Below are 17,912 nucleotides of genomic sequence, written 5' to 3'. Positions count from 1 at the left end.
GTGATATCTACTGTGCAAAAGACACAGGGAAATAAAAACTAAATGTTTTTTGGATCCTTTAACATAACCAATTACCAAGTGTGAAAGTTATGATGTGTCTGTTGATAAGAACCTAATGTTCTGATTATCATAGTTTACATAAAGTTAGGAACCTACATGCTGAATTTCTACAGAATTTTTTCATATATACCTTGACTGTACTGTAATTTACAGTTCATATTTGGTATCCAGAGTTGCCTGAAATTGTTGGTTTTCTCAAACAAACAAAAAACTCCACAAGGGAATGGGGCTTTCAATAAGCTTATGTAAGATAATTTCCTTGAGAACATGGGGCATAGAGAGTGTGCATACATCTGAGAGAATTTAAAAAATAAAACTTGAACTCTCCTTGCTATCTTTTCTTTCCTTTCAGAATTTTTCCTTCATTTCTGCGTTGCGTTCAGATGTACGTGTCTCAGCTGCTGCTTTCTGATGCTGTTTGGTCAGCACTGGTCTAGATTTCAGTCACAGAATATGCTTGTTGGAAGTGACAGGCTACAGAGTTAGTGCTCTGTGCCTTCTGTGGATCTGCTTTCCTGCATAGCCTCAGTGTGACCTTGGGGATTGCTTTAAACTGGTGATGGGTGATGGATGGATGTGCTGCCGACAGGCTGGGGTCCTCTGAGTGCAGTGCTGTAATGTGGCTGATTTCTAGCTGTGGCTGTCTTCTGGAGTAGTACAGGATCACGCTCAGCAAGCCTGCAAGTCATCCACTTTTCCTGCTTCACTGAGTCTCCCAAGTAGCTAGTTGTTGCCTCTGAGATGCTTGTATTGTCAAAGCAGGCCAGCTGAGCCTGGAAGATCAGTAACTATTGTCCTGCTATTCTTCCACTTTTTTCTCTCTGTTTTCGTGTCTCATGCCTCTTAGTCTCTGATCTGTTTCCTTGTAAAATCCCATTTGCTTCCACAATAGCCTTTCCTAGCATTAATTACCCTTTCTTAAGTGTTGACTAACTGTTGGGTTTTACTTCCTTCTGTAATCTGCAGGCAGCTGTGTTCCTGTGTTGCCCTATCTGTGGCAAGCTGCTGCTAATAGTAGAAGCAAAGTACTGTCATTTTGCTGTTCGGCTTCTACTATCCATAAAGTGGCTTTTGGGTACTCCTGCATGATATTCGAGCCCCTGTGTCTAGATGCTGTACACCAGCATGGTCTGGGGAATTGAATCCCAAGTCTGCAGGAGCCACTTATTTCTAGGTGGATTACAGCCATATTCAAAAACCCATTTGGGTTCCAGCAGACTTGACTTTGTGGGATGCTGCTCTGAAAAAAGTAAGAGCAGTTGTGAGGCATTTAGGCATAATTTCTTTTTGTTTCTGCCCTCTGTATGTCTAGTTTGGGACTTGAAGGTTTGGCAGGTGTTCCAGTAACTGATGCTGCTTTGAGATGAAGAAAATTCAATCTTAAAGCAAGGCCCCCAGGACAAGTAATTTCAGCATCCTCAGGCTGAAGACAAAGAAAGTTTGTTTTGAAAGGATCTGTAGTTTCTTTTTTGTAATAGTTCCTGATAAGCCCTGGTCATGCAAGGCAGCTAATATTCTCTGAATGGCTCAGTGAGTCAGTGCTATTGCCTTTCACTTCTGCAAACATATCCGTATCTTTAGACTTCAAGAAAAAATAAATGTCCTAGTCTGTGTAATAATTAAGCTTGTTTGTGTGGGAGATGAGTGAGCTTGTGTTTCTCTTCTAGATTTAAGTTGCATTCATTAGCACTTTAAAATCTGTTTTCTCAAGTATTTAAACTCACACCACTTCTTTATAAACTTAGATTGGTCTAGTCTATAAATGACCTTCTGTTTTGCTTTACATTTGTCCTAGGAGTGAAAAGCCAGCAGTGGTCAGAAGAGGCATCAATAGTGTTTCGGAATCTTGTAGAGAAGAAACCTTTTGTGGCACAGATACAGGCAGTTAATGACAGCACTAACTCTTGGGATCGAAAAATAGTGACTTTTCTCGTGGACACATCTCTTCCACATATTGATACATGGATTCATGATTTTGTGTCTCAAAGTCTTGTGGAATTTTCAAAGGGTGATTAATCATCACTTCTGAAATGTAGCAGCTTAGCAATAAAATAAGTAACAGGCTTTGAAGATAAATATAACTACTACATGGCCTTGAAGATATAATGGGGATAAAATTGAAAAATTTGTGTTTGTTTAACAAGTTTGAGTACTGTTGACTTCAGCTGACTTTCTGAAAATTTTCACGTTGTTTACGATTGTAATGCTAGAATATTTGAGTTAAATTATTTTAAAAGTTATTTATCAATAAAACTGTTCAATTTCGTTCTTGTGATCATTACCTAATTTTGGAGGGCTTTTTATCTCATCAATATTACTCAGAGCCATTACAGGGTACTCCTTCCTTTAACAAGTGTTTTTTATTGCTGACTTTTTTTGTCAGAGATGTGCATAGTTGTCGAGTTCTTCCCTCTTCCTTAACTTGGTACACTTTGAATAGTGCCTTGCTTGGAATACTGCATTTGCAGGGCTGAGTATTCACAGAAGGGTCTGCACTTTGTGTGCTTACTGCTCTGTTTGCTGTTCTTTAGCAGGGATACCACTTCCCTGAATTCTCCACTCCCCTCCTCACCCCACCCCCCTGACCAGCTGCTGAATTCAAAGCATTCCTTTCCCTCTTTTTCATAGCTTGTTTTCATGTATGCTTCTGAGAAACTTCAGAGGATTTCTGCTCCCTGGAGACAGGAAAAAGCAGTGTGCTATAAGCATGCGGATGGGTGCTTATAGTCCTCTGAATGCAGTATTTTTGGCCTACTTTAGAACCTACTTTATTTTTGGCATTAGAAATATTTAGAGGAGGTGTAGACATGATTATATTTCATAGTCTGCTCTCTCAATTTGAATTTGCTTGCCATAGTCCCTCTAGATTGTTAAACACAATATTAAAGCTTTACACGACGAATACCAGCAACGGGATTTTCTTCTGCAAGGCTGTGTAGTATTTCTAGTAGTACACAAGCCAAGCTTAAGAAATTCTACTATAATGCTGTGGCAGGAGTACAGGAGACTGGACAGAAAGGGAAACAAGACTGAAAGGTGCTGTGCATGTGTAACTGTAGGGTGGGAGAGAGAAAGTGCATACAAATACTCTGAGCAAACGAGCTGTTTCAGCCTGTGGGACTTAGATTTGCACTCTCTTAGTCTAATTCTGGTGGTGTTCTGGAGAAGGTCTGAGCTAAGCAGCAAGGAGTCCTCTTGGAAGTGTGGTGCGTTTCACTGGGTATAGTAGAGCCCTCATGATTAGAGTGGGCAGTGATAAACTAGCAAACTGCTATTCTAATGCAAATTGCTACTTAACACGGTCCTCTCCATATTTAGGCGTGCTGAGGCTGAGACTCTTAAGTGTACTTTAGAGAGAGGTAGTATTAACAATAAAGATAGTAATAGTTTTCCATATTAATCAACTTCTTCAGCTGCCATGGCAGAGAAGGTGAAGAATGCAAGTGAAGGAATCCATGTGGTGATGAACTACTGTAAGATACACTTCCTTGCAAAGTTTCCCTGTGTAGGATGGGTTCTGAGTCTGAAACTGAATGATGTAGGACAGTAGAATGAGACAAGCACTCCCCTGAGCTCCTGAAGAGAGTTTTCCTGTGTGTCTAAGACCATATCTCACTTTCACAATCATGCAGGCTGATGGCTACAAGCCATTTTCATGGCAATAGAGAGTTTTGCTGCAACTATTTTGAAGTTTGGTTTCATGAGAAATACCTGTGCTGTGTTTGCATCCTTTAAGGCTTAGGGATCTGCTCTTTTCCAGAAGTTTACTTGCACCTGTGTACTGATGAGGCAGCGTTTGAGACTCTTTACTTGTAGTATTAGAGGAAAGAGCCTAGCAGATGTTCAAGAGACTCAAGATGTTTTCCAACCTTGTCTGCCCCTTCTGAAATAATGCCTCACCCTCTCCTTGGTTGTTGGTGGCTAAAAAACCCAGGTCAGAACCAAGGACACATTCCTACAGTCCCACGCATTTGCACAGTACTGGAGTTCATAGAGGTATGTTGGTAAAACAGAGTGCTAACTAATCAGCAAACCCACAGGCACCACTGTCCAGGTGGTGAATTGTTTTGTGCATGCATGAAGCATACACCCAACCCAAAGTTACTGACATGATGCTGCATTCTATTCATACCCTGTATCCAGGGGGGCTGCACTGACATGTCCCTCCATCTTCATTCCCAGGATACAGTACCACCCCTGCCTTCAGTAGCTCCCCTACTAGTCCATTACAGTACAGGTCTGCTGTCTCCTTGTGCAGAACTAGGATTTTATGCCTGCTTTTAGTGTTACTCTCCTACTCCACATAAGATCCCGTCATACATTTATTTGCTAATTGACCTGCTAGTGCTCTTTGAGACATCTCATGCTCTGCCTCACAAAATGTGCAGAGCATGTGGGGCATACATAGTATTGAACACTTTTGAGTTTGTTTAAGTTTCCAAGCCATGAAATAGCATAATGAATAGTTAGTCTGCTGTCCCTAGGAGGTACTAGACACGCTAGCTCTGTGGAAGCTGTTAATGCACACAGAATACTGTGTGGTTCTTAACTTCACTTTTTCAGCGGTCGGTGTTGCAGGGTGGTTGTGAACGGTTTCTCTGCTTTCACAAATGCATGGCACTTCACTGGGGCTGCTTCCACGGCCCATGTCTGAATCAGGCCGGTGGTGGAGTTATGTTCCATTCTGACAGCTATTAGAAAGGCCTCCAGTAGAACACTACATGCAGTTCTGGGCACTGCCCTCCAGGAAAGACATGGATTAATCACAGAGAATCTAGATGAAAGCAACAACAATGTCTAGAAAGTCTGGTTTAAATAGCAGGATTTGCAGTTGGTCTGGATGGAAGAAGGATAAGGAGGGGAACACTTTCAGAAGTTTTCACTGATAACTGTTTTTATATGTAGATAAAATAAGGCATGTAAAAGCTTTAGTTGCAGGAAGAAAGGGGAACAGCCAGGGAATTCACTGGAACTCCAGTTTCACTTTAAATGCCAAAACCATGCAGGATGTATCTGCAGAAGCCCAGCTGATTATCCCTTGGAATGTGGATATGGAATGTGTAGTTCTTAGGACCGCACCCAGGATAACTTACAACCAGAAAAAGAGAATGCAGCTTTGTTAGACATGTTTTGTGGATCATTGTGAATTTTATAAAATGGAAAATGATCATTGATAACTAGAGAAAAGAGATGACACTGTAATCACTAAAACAAACAAAGCAGGTCTCTTACTTTCCCAGGGCTGTGAACAATGAGCACTTTCAAACCACCTCTGTTCTGTTTATTCCATCTCAGCTGGTTTTTGTTAAGTTGACAAAGTTCAAGTTTACCTGTTTTCATCTCCCAGTGTGTTCACTTCAGGTCATTTTGAGGAGCTCTTGTTTCGTCAGAGAAACATGAGAACCCTCTTTGCTATCTCAAAATGAATTCCTATCTCTAGGTTTTCCAATCCTGGACTCCTCTTCCCCCATTTGGGAAGACTTTTGTTGCAAAGATCTTTTGTCTCACCATACTCCTCCTTTGTCCTCACAGCTGTACATCAGGCAAACCTTTGAGAGCCTGGATTCTCATGTGCTGACTGTGTTAGACAAGAAAAGTGAAGAAAAATCATGCAATGAAAAAAACATCACTTTAAACCTTCATGAAGCCTGAAAGCTTTCTTTTGTGGTTTTTTGTTCTTTGCTGATGTTTTCAGATTGGACTGGAATTCTTAAACAGGAGAATTGCCCTGCTCTGTGAACTTAGAGCTTGGCTAGGACAAGAGGAGCTTGTGACCTGAGTGGACATTCTTCATGCATGCCTAGCCACTTCCTTGAGGGCCATGGTGTAATCGGGGTTAGTGAAACTTGGTGTCTCATGAAAAGTACTACACTGTACATTACATGCAACATTCATCACTGCAGTGTGTCATGGCAAACACTGAGAACTACCACTGATGCAGTGAAAGCAAGTGTGCTGAGAAGGCATCTTGCCTGATGGAGACAGGCTGAGTGCATTCTAAGGGGACCAAGACACCTTGGATGAGGTTCTGGTGCCCACAAAGCTACATCTGACAACAGCCAGATGGCATTAAAAAAAGTGGATCATATGTATCTCCGAGTGCAAAACCAATGTGGGCTTGTAGGGAAGCTCGGTGGTGCCAGTGGATTGCTTCCTGAGCTGCTCCCAGCTTGCACACCCTGGAGAAAGGTATTTGGTAAACAGGTGGCATAGAAATTGGCATCCAGGTTTGTCTGATCTTGTACCTGTCAGGCTTCTTCAGCCTGAAGAAACTGAGGCATTTGGGTGAATTGGGTGGTTCCAAGTGCCTTTTTCTCTCCTGCCAGCAGCTGGGATGATGCCAGTGACTTGGGCCATAATCCTGCTCACCTCAATGAGACATGCACTGAATCCAGTGCTTGGCACGGCCCCCATTTTTATCCTTCATTTGCCCTAGCCATGAGGAGCATTTCAGATCTAACTGCAGATTTTCCTCCAAATGCCACAGGATGTAGAATTTCAGTACCAGTCAAAAAGAGGCCAAGTACCATCTCATGGCAGCTGGGGGCATTTTCAGATGAAGGTCATCTGACCACCAGGTCAGGGAAGTATGGGACTGGAGAAGCATTCAGATGCACTGGCCACCTCTGGTAAACCTGGGGCCCTTTCCAGTCTTGGCTTGTGGCTGCTGGTGGAGACCAGACGACAGAGGTAAGGAGGAGCTTGGGGCTGACACTTCGTGAGAGATTTGGTAAAAAATTATTAAAGGACAAATCCATGGGGCTTTAAAGTGACTCAAAGGTGAGGTAGGGGAAAGATTTGGCAGCAGTGTTAAAACTTGATACCACAAGACTGGAAGGCAGCTCTCCTGGGCTGATTGCAGACTTGGAGCAGCTCTAGCGGCTGTCACTGGATGTATAGGGCAAATTGACACGGCGTGAAGTAAGACACGGGATTAGTAGGTGCATTGATATAGATGGCATTTGTGGGGAATTAGCTTTTATAAAGTGCCCAGGACTGCAGCCACAGGTCCCCAGCAGTGCTGGTAGTGGGACCATCTGGCCAGAGGCCTGGGTGGCCATGACTTGGTCTGGCTGAGCCTTGAGGCCCTGCTGCTCCCCCTGTCCCCGTGCTGCACCACTCCTCCCGGGAATGAGATTTTCCAGCCACAGTCTCAGGGTGCTTTACAGTGTCCTAGATCCCCAAGAAGATGCGTGCACATCTTGTGGGGTTTCCCAAAAAGGCAGTTTGCCGAGGCGTCTGGCTCGGCACTCTGAAGGACTTTGCCACGGGACAAAAGGCAGGCTCCAGCGTGTCTGAATCGTTAAAAAGCAGGAAAGACCCTTTGGAAGCAAATGCTGCCCTTGCTGCCGCCCTCCGCAGCGCCCGCAGCTGCCCCGGGGATGGACGGAGCGCACTTGCCACCCCGAGTGCGGGCAGAGGGTAAGGACCGACCAAACCGGAGCCCGGGGCGGGGGCCGAGCCGGGCGCAGCTGTTCTCGGCCGGGAGGGGCGGTGGGGCCGGCCCCCGCTGAGTGACGGCCGGGCCGGGGCCGCGGCCGGGCGGGACCCCGCCCCCGGCAGCGGCGGAGCCGGCGCGGGCAGGACGCGCCGCCCGGGCTCGGCTCGGCTCGGCTCGGCACGGCACGGCACGGCTCGGCTCGGCTCGGCTCGGCTCGGCTCACGCGTGCGGTAAGCGGGCGAAGGGGCGGCGGGCCCGGCCCGTATCGGGGGAAAATATTTTGGCCGGCACCGAGCGTGCCCGGCTCGACAGAAATAGCGGCCGCCCGCTGCGGTCTGGGCAGCTGCAGGAGAGGGGACTGCCTGGGTGCTGGGTCGCCCTCCTTCCCTGCCTGCCTCCATGCCTGCCTGCATCTCTGCCTGCCTGCCGGCGCACTTGCCTGCTTGCGGGGAGCCGTGCCCGGAGGTGGGAGCGCTGCGCCGGGATGCGCGGAGCCGGCGGCGGGCGCTGCGGCAGCCGGGGGTCCCCGGGCTCGGGGCCGTGCCCCGCGGCGGCAGGCGGTGTCCCCGGGCTCGGGCCGTGCCCCGCGGCGGGCAGGCGGTGTCCCGGGCTCGGGCCGTGCCCGCGGCGGGCAGGCGGTGTCCCCGGGCCCGCGGCGGAGGCGCTCACGCGGCAGATCCCGGCGGTGATCGGGGGTGCTGGCACGCCCGAGAGGAGAGGGCCCTGCAGCGCGCTGACCGGGTTGCAAAGGGCGCCGAGAGTTCTTTTTTACTGCTGTTGCGTTTGTAATCCAGGGAGCTCTTCTAGGAGATGGTTTTCCAGGTAACGGATCACTAGAAAGCTGTGCTGCTTTTCTAAGGGAAAAGTGAAAATTAGCAGGAGGAAACGTTCCTTGGGGCCGTGTGTTGAATTTTCCTTGGCCATACTTTCTCCAGGTTGAAACAGTCACTGCCTTGAAAGGCACTGCCCATCTCAAAGATAACCTTTCTTCACTCAGATGGATGCAGCTTCTGCCCCCACTCATGTGCCATCCTGGTGTGCTCATCTGTCGCCCTCTGCTTTTTAAATGGTCATGGATGGTTTGTTGGGCAGAATCCATTGCCCTCTGCCTCCCTTCAGAGTCAGCTGCTCTACCCGTATCTGGAGGTCCTTTCTGCTTGCTTTACATCTTTCCTTGGGTATTGGGCCTTGAGCCAGAAGGGTGCTCAGCCATGTGACTGAAATTGTTTTTAAGTGTTTTTAATTTTTTTTTTTAAATCCCTTTCTCATGTGTGACCCACCAGATCATACAGGAGTGAAGAGTGACTTCCTCATTTCTCATCCAAGAGACAAGATTTGTGCTGAGAGGTGACATGTTGTCTCAGACTAGCTGATAGAGCAAAGACTGGACAAGCTTTTTTGGGCACACAACCCCTACTTCAGGTTATAGTAGTGAGCTCTTAATCTTTTGCCCTCTTGAAAGGAGAGGCTGGGCTACAACATTAAAGCCAAATGCCATCTTGCTCACAGTGTAGTGTCCAGAGCCAAATGCCTTTTGCAGAGCTGCAGAAGTGTCTGCAGTGTTGTCTCTTGACAGCCTCTGTACCTCTTGCCCTGATGTATACGCAGTTGGGTATTCCAGTAAGCACACTGCATAGAAGGCTCACTGCTTCTCATTTCAAAGTCTCTGTTTTCCCCCTGTCAGAGCTCTTCCCCCACCCCTCCCTCAGCATTGCATTGTTTTCCAGCCTGACTCATCTTGTTCTTCTCCACACACTTCTCAGCTGTGATGGTCTGCTGCCTTTTCTCCAGATACTGTGTTTTTGCATAATATTGGAAATATGTTGCTTGCTCCCCACCCCCCTGAGTGTATTTGGGAAAGTCAAACAGGTATGGGAACAGTCTGTTCTATCTCATTACTGATTTTCTTTGCCCAAGTTTTACTTTCATTCACCAAAAGGACCATTTGATTTATCTTTACAAAAGATCATGAATTATCCTTTTGTAAGAAGCACCACTCCCCTGTTGACGGATATATAGCTCCTATTCCCCAGAGCAATGTGCTACTAAATGTAATGTTTGGAGATGAGTTGTTTTACTTTTCTGTGTGCTGCTTCACTGTTTTTCAGGTGTGTGGAGTTTTTGTGAAAGCACAGGTAGGGGGAAGGAAACTGTGGTCTGCCTTCTGATTTTTTTCCTCTATAGCTGACAGCCATTTGCAAATCATGAGCCAGGAAGACTGTCTTCACTTCTCTGTTCAGGCAGAAACCTGTAGACAAAATGTCTTTACTTGGTAAAATTACTAGGCTCTTGAAAGAAACAGGACGTGAAGTTGAGTTCCATGACTCCGTGGTGCTAAATGCCCCTATGTTCTTGGGCACATGGATGCAGTGCAGTGGGAGGCTCAGTGGTTCTCTAGCCCCATCCCCAGTTCACAGCAGACCTTGCCTGAAATAGGGAGCTTCTGGCTTCATGTGGCCTGTGTTTGCAATCCCCAGAGATGGAGATCCCACCTCCCTGGAGCCTTGCCTTAGAGCTGCATCACCTTCCTGGGAGGCAGTTCTTCCTACTTGTTCATGGTGAATGAGATAAACACATAACAGAGGCTGTCCTGGGTCAAACCAAAGTCTGTGCATCCCAGGATACTCCAGCTGGCAGCAGCCTGTGGAGAAGCGTGGAAGCAAGGTTGCAGTGATGCTTCCCCAGAGCTCTCCCCCATTCAGGCTCTGTGCAGTTTGGTAGCTCTCCCAGCTGGAGCTGGTTTCTTTGTTTCTGCAGGCCTTGTGTGATTGTGTGAGGGTCTCGCCTCTGTTAAGTGCCTCGTTCACATTTGGTGCACACTGTACACCACATACTCATTGCTGCTGGAACACTGCTCATTTTGCTTCAGTGTTAGTTAAGCATCAACCCGTCTGGGGCTTATTAGCTGCACCTTGGTGGGACATTTCACTTCCATTTCCTTTGCTTCAGCCACACGAGCAGTGGGGTGGGATTGGGATGTGCAGACATAGGTGTGTTACTAACAGCTCGCTGTGCTTTGCTTCTGGCAGGGCTCTTTTACAGGACATGGCCGCTACCTTTCTAAGGATCCGAGGCAATGCTCAGTGCAAGACAGGGGCCTTTCTGCTCCTGTGTTCACATTGCACCCATCAGGTTCCCTGCAGAATCAGAGTGTGCCACAAAAACAGGGGTGTCCATCTGGGGGCTAAGAGAAACTCAGGCAAGAAACCCAGGATCACTTTTCAGAGGAGATCGTGCTGTCTGTGAAGCTTCCAAGTGGAAGGGTTCAAGTTACAGAGCAGGAACTGAGTGCGCAGTGTCACTAATGACACAAGTGTGCCCACATGCTTTTCACAGGGATTAGTAATTAAGCAACTGAGTGCATGCCAGGTGCATGAGAGAACCTCACCCCAAATAGGAGAGCACATAACTGTGTTTACAAGTGTGTGTCTTAGTAAAATATGTAAAGTGGGGGAGATACAGCTGGGCTGCTTTGTGTTTGAGCTTTGGCAGATCTTGGCCTGGTCACCAGACATCCAAGCTATTTGCTAATGAGAAAGACCACTTGGTGAGAGCTAGTATTGAGTTGTGTGGCTTGTAGGCTGCAGGAGTATTGACAAGAGGAGAGCCAGGAGATAGAGGCAGTTTCTGGATATTAGGTTAGCAGTTGAGTGAGCTGAGAAGACGACTCAGGAGAGTGCAAGCAGTGTGACACTTTCCTCAGCACTAGTGGATAAAGGGAGAGTGACTTCGCTCAAGCACAAGGAGCCTTCCCTAGTGTATGCATGACCTCAGACAACATACTGTTTGCTGTGGAGCTAAGTGCCAGGATGGAAATGTCAGCCCTGGCATGAGGATATCCATGCGAATGAAGCTGCATCATCAGTAAGTCTTGCCTATGGCCTAATTGAACTTCATTGCTGCAGGGGTTTGGATGGTGACGGTAACTCCAGATAGTATTACGTGTTCTGCATGGCTGGCATGTCACTTCAAGAGTCAGAAGTCATGTGCTTTGATAGACCCAAAATGCCTTCTTCCAGATGTTTCCTTTCAAGTATGAATTTCAGGATGCCTTAGGTTAACAGCCGCTGGCTGGGAGGAAACCTAGATCTTCCTTGGAGAAGTCTGAGTTTCCTGAAGGGACAGCAGATTTGCTGTTGGATTTCCTTAAGCATGAGCCTCTTGCAGGGAGGCCAAGAGTGCCTCAGTCTTTCTAGTTGATGGCTGACTTGCCTGGAGCAATGAGAGTATGTGCTCTGCTTTCTACATCTGACGTGGCAGAGTTTCTCACCATCTGGGCATCCCCTGTCTTTTCACGGTCCAGTCTCCTCATCCAGGACATGAATTTGTGTTTTTTCTTCTTTAAAAATCCTTTTCCTTTAGGCAGCACGTGACTGACTGACTGTAATTGGATCCCTCTGCAGCCTTCTCCTCTCCAGGCTGAAAAAGTCCAATTCCCGTTGTTTGCTCAGGTTGGAAAGACCTGTCTTCTGCTAGGGGACATCAGATTGCATGCACCATCCAGCTGCAGCCTCAGTGGTGCTAAGCAGAGGGTATCCTTCGGGTCTCTCATGTGGGTCTCCTGGCTAGACACTTTCTAATGCAGCTTGGACTCCCAAGTCCACAAAGGAGTCTACAGAAAGTCTTTCATAGCTTTTGCAAGAGTTTTCAACATCTTGTACATTCAAAGTGGTGATAACAGAGCCCAAGCAGGCCAACAGTGCTTGATGCTGCAGGCTGGGTCTGTGTTTATGGCTTGTTAAAATGATGCTTTCCTCTCTGACTGAGAAAATGGGGTCTGCCTGAAAAGGGATCTGTAGAAATGTGCAGGAGACCATTCCCTTAAAGGACTGGCCTTAGGTATTTATCTTCCTTTCATTTTGCTGAGACAAAGACTTGACTTTCAGGGAGAACAATGTTCATTTGAAGTGGGGTAAACTTCTGAATGTCTGTACCTCAGGTGCCAGGCATGTAGTCTCTTGCAAAGCCACTGCTGGGCTCTGGTTGTGTCTGCGAGAGAAGGGACTGCAGGGCCCAGCTGTGATGTTTGTACCTGTGTGCTGGGAGGAGACACACCTGTACCAGCACCTATGCTGACTTCCCTTGTGAGCAGGGTAAAGAGTGATTGCAAGCACCCAGCAGTAAGACTTTGGTTGTGTTTGGCTGTGTGATGACACTGGGGATGGATCCAGTTCCACCTCTGCTCTGGTTTCCTGTTGGGTTTTGCAAAATTCACATAGGTTCACATTTTTAGATGTGGGCTCAGTAGGAGCTGATGCACATCTTTCCCTTTGTTGCTACTGGATCTGGCCATAATTTGTCGGTCAGTTCTTGAAACTCCAGGGAGCTGGTTATCTTTGGTTGCCCAGTGACTCAAAAAGCAGGGTGGCCATGGAGTCAACAGCACCCAATTATGTTGGGGTGCAAGCTCAGGGTTTGAAAGCTGTTGCAGGAGGGGCAGAATCATCAGAGACTCACTTTTTGGTGGGTTGATCTCCTTCATCCCTACATCCCCACTGTGTCTGCTCCAGGTCTACATGTGTAACAGCTACCCCTTCTCCAAGTGCTTCTGGTACCCCCCACCTTGCCTTAGAACACCCTGCAAGTGCCCCAGCTCTCCTTCATTTCCTGACTGTCAGCCAAAGGAGATCTCTAGGCTGAATGATGCTTTGCATACATGTGCAGCTTCCCAAGAAATTAGGGTCTGAGTCGTGCATGAGATTTTGTTAGGGTTAGCTAATGGCTTTAAGGTTTGTCAGAGGACTGACCACGTAAGACAGTTTTCATTTAGGAGCAAGCTGGAGGTGATTTGTTCCTCTCATCTGTACAGCATGCATTTTGGATCTGCACCTGGGTGACTCACTGAGGTTTAAGTGTTTGCACAGAAAGTACCTAACTTTTGTTGAGTTAATAGGAAATGGTCACTTTTGGTATGCATAGCTCTTCCATCAAAAAACCCCAAACCCGGGCATTTATCTTTTGTGTTGCAAGTCAAAGAAAAGGAAAAAAAAAAAAAAGGTGATTGTAGCAACTATAGAGAGGCTGGTTGATACTGGTTTGTTATACTTAAGCTCTAAAAAAAACCTCATAAATCAAAACCCTGTGTGAGTCAAGCAGGAACTGATTATAAGGCATCCCTCACAACATTAATTCCTGCCTTCACTGCCCCTTTAAAAACAGCTTTCATCCTGAAAAGACTTCTGCCTTCAAACTTGGCAGTTTTTCCAAGAATCATCAATAGCTGTGCTGGTCATGCTTGGCTACCTCCTTATCCCAAAACCCAAGCCCCTTGGTCTGCTTTCATATTTCAGAGCACAGAAGAGGTTTTGCAGTAGATTTGAGGGTTGTCTGGGTCAAGGATGTTAATTTTTTCAGCCATGGCTCTGATTGTGTGGCAGACTACACAGAATTCCCATCCTCTGCCTTTGGTGGTTGTTCGGTGTGGGGGTGGCTAGGGATGCCCCAAACCCTCCCATGTGCTGAGCCTTGGGCATGGTGGCTGCATGCTGCAGCCTGCACAAACCCCTGGAGTCAGGGTTGGCTTGGGCTGATACCAGAATTTATCCCTGGAGAGCCCTGCACCTTTGCTGATGTTAGTTGCTCTTTCTCCCTGTGTATGTATGAAAGGAAGTGCTTTCTGTGCTGCCCTGGTGTTGGCATGCTGGTGCACACGAGAGGGTGTGCAGGGAGGTGATGGGCTGCCCGGCACAGCATGTGCCAGGTGTGTCACACAGCATGCCTTGACACAGCACACGTGGCTTTCACAATGACATTTTTGTATTTTCTTGAAATTTGTCTTGCTGCTGTTCCTGTCGCTTTACCAAGTTCTTTCTCATTTGTTTTTTTTCCTGGGGTTTTCAGATCACTGGGGGATGATCCAGCAGACCCTGTGACTTGGCAGGACGAGTGCTGCTCCACAGTCTCCCCGAGCAGTCTGCTGCAGCCTAAGCCCATTGCTGCCCTGCTCCTGCCCTCCCTGCTCACCCACCTGAAGAGCACAACCATGTCCCGGTGCCTGCCCTCATCTGGGGGTAAAACACAGTGGTCCCCCGTGGGATACTTTCCCAGATGGGTTTCCACCGCTTCCCCGTGCAGACGTCAGTGCTGCTCTCAGGTTTCGGTACCCCAAAAAGGTTATGGTGCTGCAGAGGGGCCGTACCAGTGCAAAGCGCTGTGGAAGGATTATTTCCAGTGTCATACAGGATGTTTTTGATTTGGAATTATTTTCAGCATCCATTTGTTTGTTCAGCATTTTTGAACTCTTCCGAAAGGAACTATTCCATCCCCCTCATGATCAGAAATGTTGTCTTGTTTTGTTTTGTTTTGTTTTCCCGTATTCTGGTGAGAACAGTCTTCCTTGTAGATGACTTTCTATTATCTCCCATCCAATTTCATTTTTCTCCTTTAACAGTTTTAGTGATTGTTTTGCATTCCAACCTGTGTGCTCTTCAGATGTACAAAGTGTGAGTGCTTGGGCTGTCTTCCCGTGTGTCTGACAAGTACTTTGAACAAAGAGACCTGATGTCTTGCTATCTTAGTAGTCAATATGAATTTCAATGTTTTGAAGACTTAAAGTTGCAATAGTGTCAGTCCTGTGCAGTTTCTGAATATTACACTTATATTCTTTTGTGATGCTTCCATAGTTGATTGAATGAAAAGTGACAGGGTTGATGAAGAAGAGTGAGAACTCAAGCTGTGCTGAAGGACCTTGTTACTTAGTTTGAGCTCAGGTTAAGGTGGGACCTGTGTTAAACCATGTACTCTGGCACAAGTCAGGGAGAACTGTTTGTGGCAGTGGCTATTTCAGTATTCTGTATAAAGGAAAACAATTACAGTTAGCAGAATTTACCTGCTTTCTTATCACTGGCAGTTCAAAGCCCTCTTACCATTTACAGCAGATGGGCTGGTTTGCTTTTTCTCCCAGCACTCATTAGCAAGATAGAGTAGAAGAGGCCTGGGATGTGGAGATAAGGGAGAGCCAGCAAACATACTGGTCCTGGAGGCTGTGCTGGAGGACACGATGCTGAACGGCTGGTTCTGCGGGCAGGGGAGCAGTACAGAATGTCCTGCTGCCACGGGCGAGGCTGGTGCTCCTGACAAGCAGTCCTCCCAGTGTACTCTTTGCAGGAGATGTGCGAGCTGCCAGTGCTGTCCGCCTGCACCAGCAAGTCTGGGAGGGCACTGTGCCCCCTGACAGCTCTGTTTGGGGTATGTGGCAAATGAAATTCTCCCCACGGGGATTTCAGCTGTGTTTCAGCAGGCTCTGCACCTGTCCTCAACCCTCAGGGCCTTTGCTATATGCAGCCCCGGCTTCATATCTCCGCAAGATGCTTTGAAACCTGAAGCGTTTTCCAGAAGCGTTGCCTGTGTGCACTGACATCCGATGTCTGTCCTGCCTTTCGCCTCTCAGTGCTGACATCTCCGTCCTTCTGGCAGGAGGCAACAAGGTCAGCCCTGCGGGGCTGCACTCTGGTCCCAGACAGGCCCCTGCTTGCAGCCTAGCCTGCGTTCCTGGGAAGGGTCTGTGGCTGCTTCTGGGAACAGTTGTCCTCACGTAGCCAAGACAGATACTGCCATGTGTGTGGCAGGTGTGGGTATTTTAAGTCATTACAGGGAATTTAGCAGCCTGGGGTGGGTTATTCTCTGCCTTCCTGCCTGCTCCTAGCTCCAGCTCCTTCCACAGCAGAATGGTCAAAACTACATACGGCGTATGAAATCCAGGCTAGTCGTGATTTAGGCGCTGCAACCTAAGGCTGCAGTAGCACAGTACGTGTCCAGATCTGAGTCCAGGCTGCTTTTCTAGGAGCTCCCGCATCAGTGTTCATGGGTAACTGCAGTAAAGGCTCTGCCCTTCTCTATGCCTACAGGAAGGGCAGGGTGCTGGACATGGCTCATAGGCTGGCTGGTGTGTGGCTGCTGCCCGCCAGCCTTGTAGCACAGGGGGCCCTGCACTGACTGCTGCAAACTGCTGAAGCACAGGAGTGTGGGGTCCCTTCACCTCACTCAGCCAAACCCACTGAGCCCCGTTGCCCCTGCTTCCTCTCCGCCCTCCTGGCTGCCCTTGGCTCTGGTGTCCACAGGCTGATGGTTGCTGTTTGGAGCAAACCAATCCAATGAAAAGATTTTCACCCTCTCAGTTCCCTCAGCTTCAGGGGCTGTTTATGCCATCAAGAAGGCACCATCTCCTGGCACTTAACTTCCTAAGTGTCGAGTGGCAGGAATGTGAGTGATGCAGGAATTACCATCACACTAGCGAGGAACCAAGCATCTGACAAGATGACAGCTCTAAATTTAAGGGCTTGCTGTTGAGCAAGCATGTGTGCATTGCTGTGCCCTTTTGTGACCAAGCTAAAGATAATTTTCCTATCTGAAACAGCAGCTATGTTGTAACTTTTATAAAGAAACTTCTCCACTAATGAAGAGTGATCATAAGAGCATAATCTGTCCTGAGGGGACAAGCAAAGCTGGAGAGATGTGATTCAGGGTAGGGCTCTGATGCTCCACAGGAGCTGAAAAGAGACCATTTATAGAAACTCAAAAGATGTTTGTCTCCTTAAAAAATGCACAGTCCTTGCTGTTATTTTATGTAAATGTCACTCAGAGGAATAGCAAAACTTTAAGAAAAGTCACCTAAATTATCTAGGGCTCAGTATTCTCTGCAAAAACAGAGCCAAAAAAGTTATAAATGTACCGAGTGCAGTGGAACAGAAGGAGACTGTCTGCAAAAGAGCAGAGTTGGATATGCTTTTGTGTGTTACACTGAGTGTACTTTTAACCCACCTGCATATTTTAAACACACTGACCGTTGTCTCGTTTTGCTTGCAGAGGTCGAGTTAGATGCATGTGATTGTGTATGGCACGGTATACTAGGAGACATGGGCCAAACCTTGGGGTCAGCAGGGATTATGAAGATAGACCATTCACTTCTCTTCTTGCAGAATTGGCTTAGAACGTGCAGCAGCACACAGGTCAGCTGCTTAGCCGGCAGGAGTGCAAACGTGTTGTCTCAGGGAAGGTGGGTCACTAAACAGCACATTTAACTGGCAGCCTTCTGAACCTGAGTGGATAATACTTCCTGATCTCCTTGTGGCTTTAAAACATGGGAAGAAGTGCCATGCACTGTAGCCTCATGGAGGTTTTCAGGGCTCAGAGGTACTCAGTGGTGCTACAAATCTGTTTTCCCATCTGGTGACGATGTTATCTGGAGTGCCATGTGCAGGGTGGTGTTATTGGGGGCTTGTAAGGACATGAGAGCTGCATACTTTATGACTTCTGGTTTATTGTCCTTCAGGGAAATAAATGCCTAGGACACTTCACTAGCATCTAGCATTGCTTGCAGAAAGTCATCTCTAGCCGGGATCCTGTAAAAAGAACTTCCTCAGTCCTGTGCCATAAATCCACGATGGGGCAATGTGCTGCCGGAGTTGTGCCA

The 17,912-nt window shown here is 47.4% G+C and overlaps 2 protein-coding genes across 14 annotated transcripts in view; both read left to right on the top strand.

Annotated features, from left to right (window-relative positions):
• TDRD7 (tudor domain containing 7) overlaps positions 1–2,338 on the top strand; it is a 47,339-nt gene extending 45,001 nt beyond the window's left edge. For 5 of the 7 annotated variants that reach the window (XM_039566927.1, XM_039566922.1, XM_039566925.1 and 2 more), the window contains one exon: positions 1,856–2,338. In XM_039566927.1, the coding sequence (XP_039422861.1) occupies positions 1,856–2,076 (221 nt within the window). In that variant the 3' untranslated portion in view covers positions 2,077–2,338. The other 2 variants (XM_039566924.1, XM_039566926.1) reach the window with 2 other exon arrangements.
• Positions 2,339–7,386: 5,048 nt separating this feature from the next.
• The window catches only part of TMOD1 (tropomodulin 1), a 27,337-nt gene continuing 16,811 nt past the window's right edge, over positions 7,387–17,912 (top strand). For 2 of the 7 annotated variants that reach the window (XM_039566932.1, XM_039566930.1), the window contains exon 1: positions 7,691–7,731. The gene's annotated coding sequence lies outside the window, so the exon portion shown is untranslated. Of the gene's footprint in view, positions 7,483–7,690; positions 7,732–7,945; positions 7,967–10,991; positions 11,366–17,327; positions 17,449–17,475; positions 17,496–17,912 lie in introns of those variants that run through there. The other 5 variants (XM_010400095.3, XM_039566931.1, XM_019286182.3 and 2 more) reach the window with 5 other exon arrangements.

This window comes from Corvus cornix, chromosome Z (genome assembly GCF_000738735.6).
Source record: "Corvus cornix cornix isolate S_Up_H32 chromosome Z, ASM73873v5, whole genome shotgun sequence".
NCBI lineage: Eukaryota > Metazoa > Chordata > Aves > Passeriformes > Corvidae > Corvus > Corvus cornix.
Note: the sequence above shows the minus strand (reverse complement) of the source record. Positions and strands in the feature narration are given on the sequence as shown.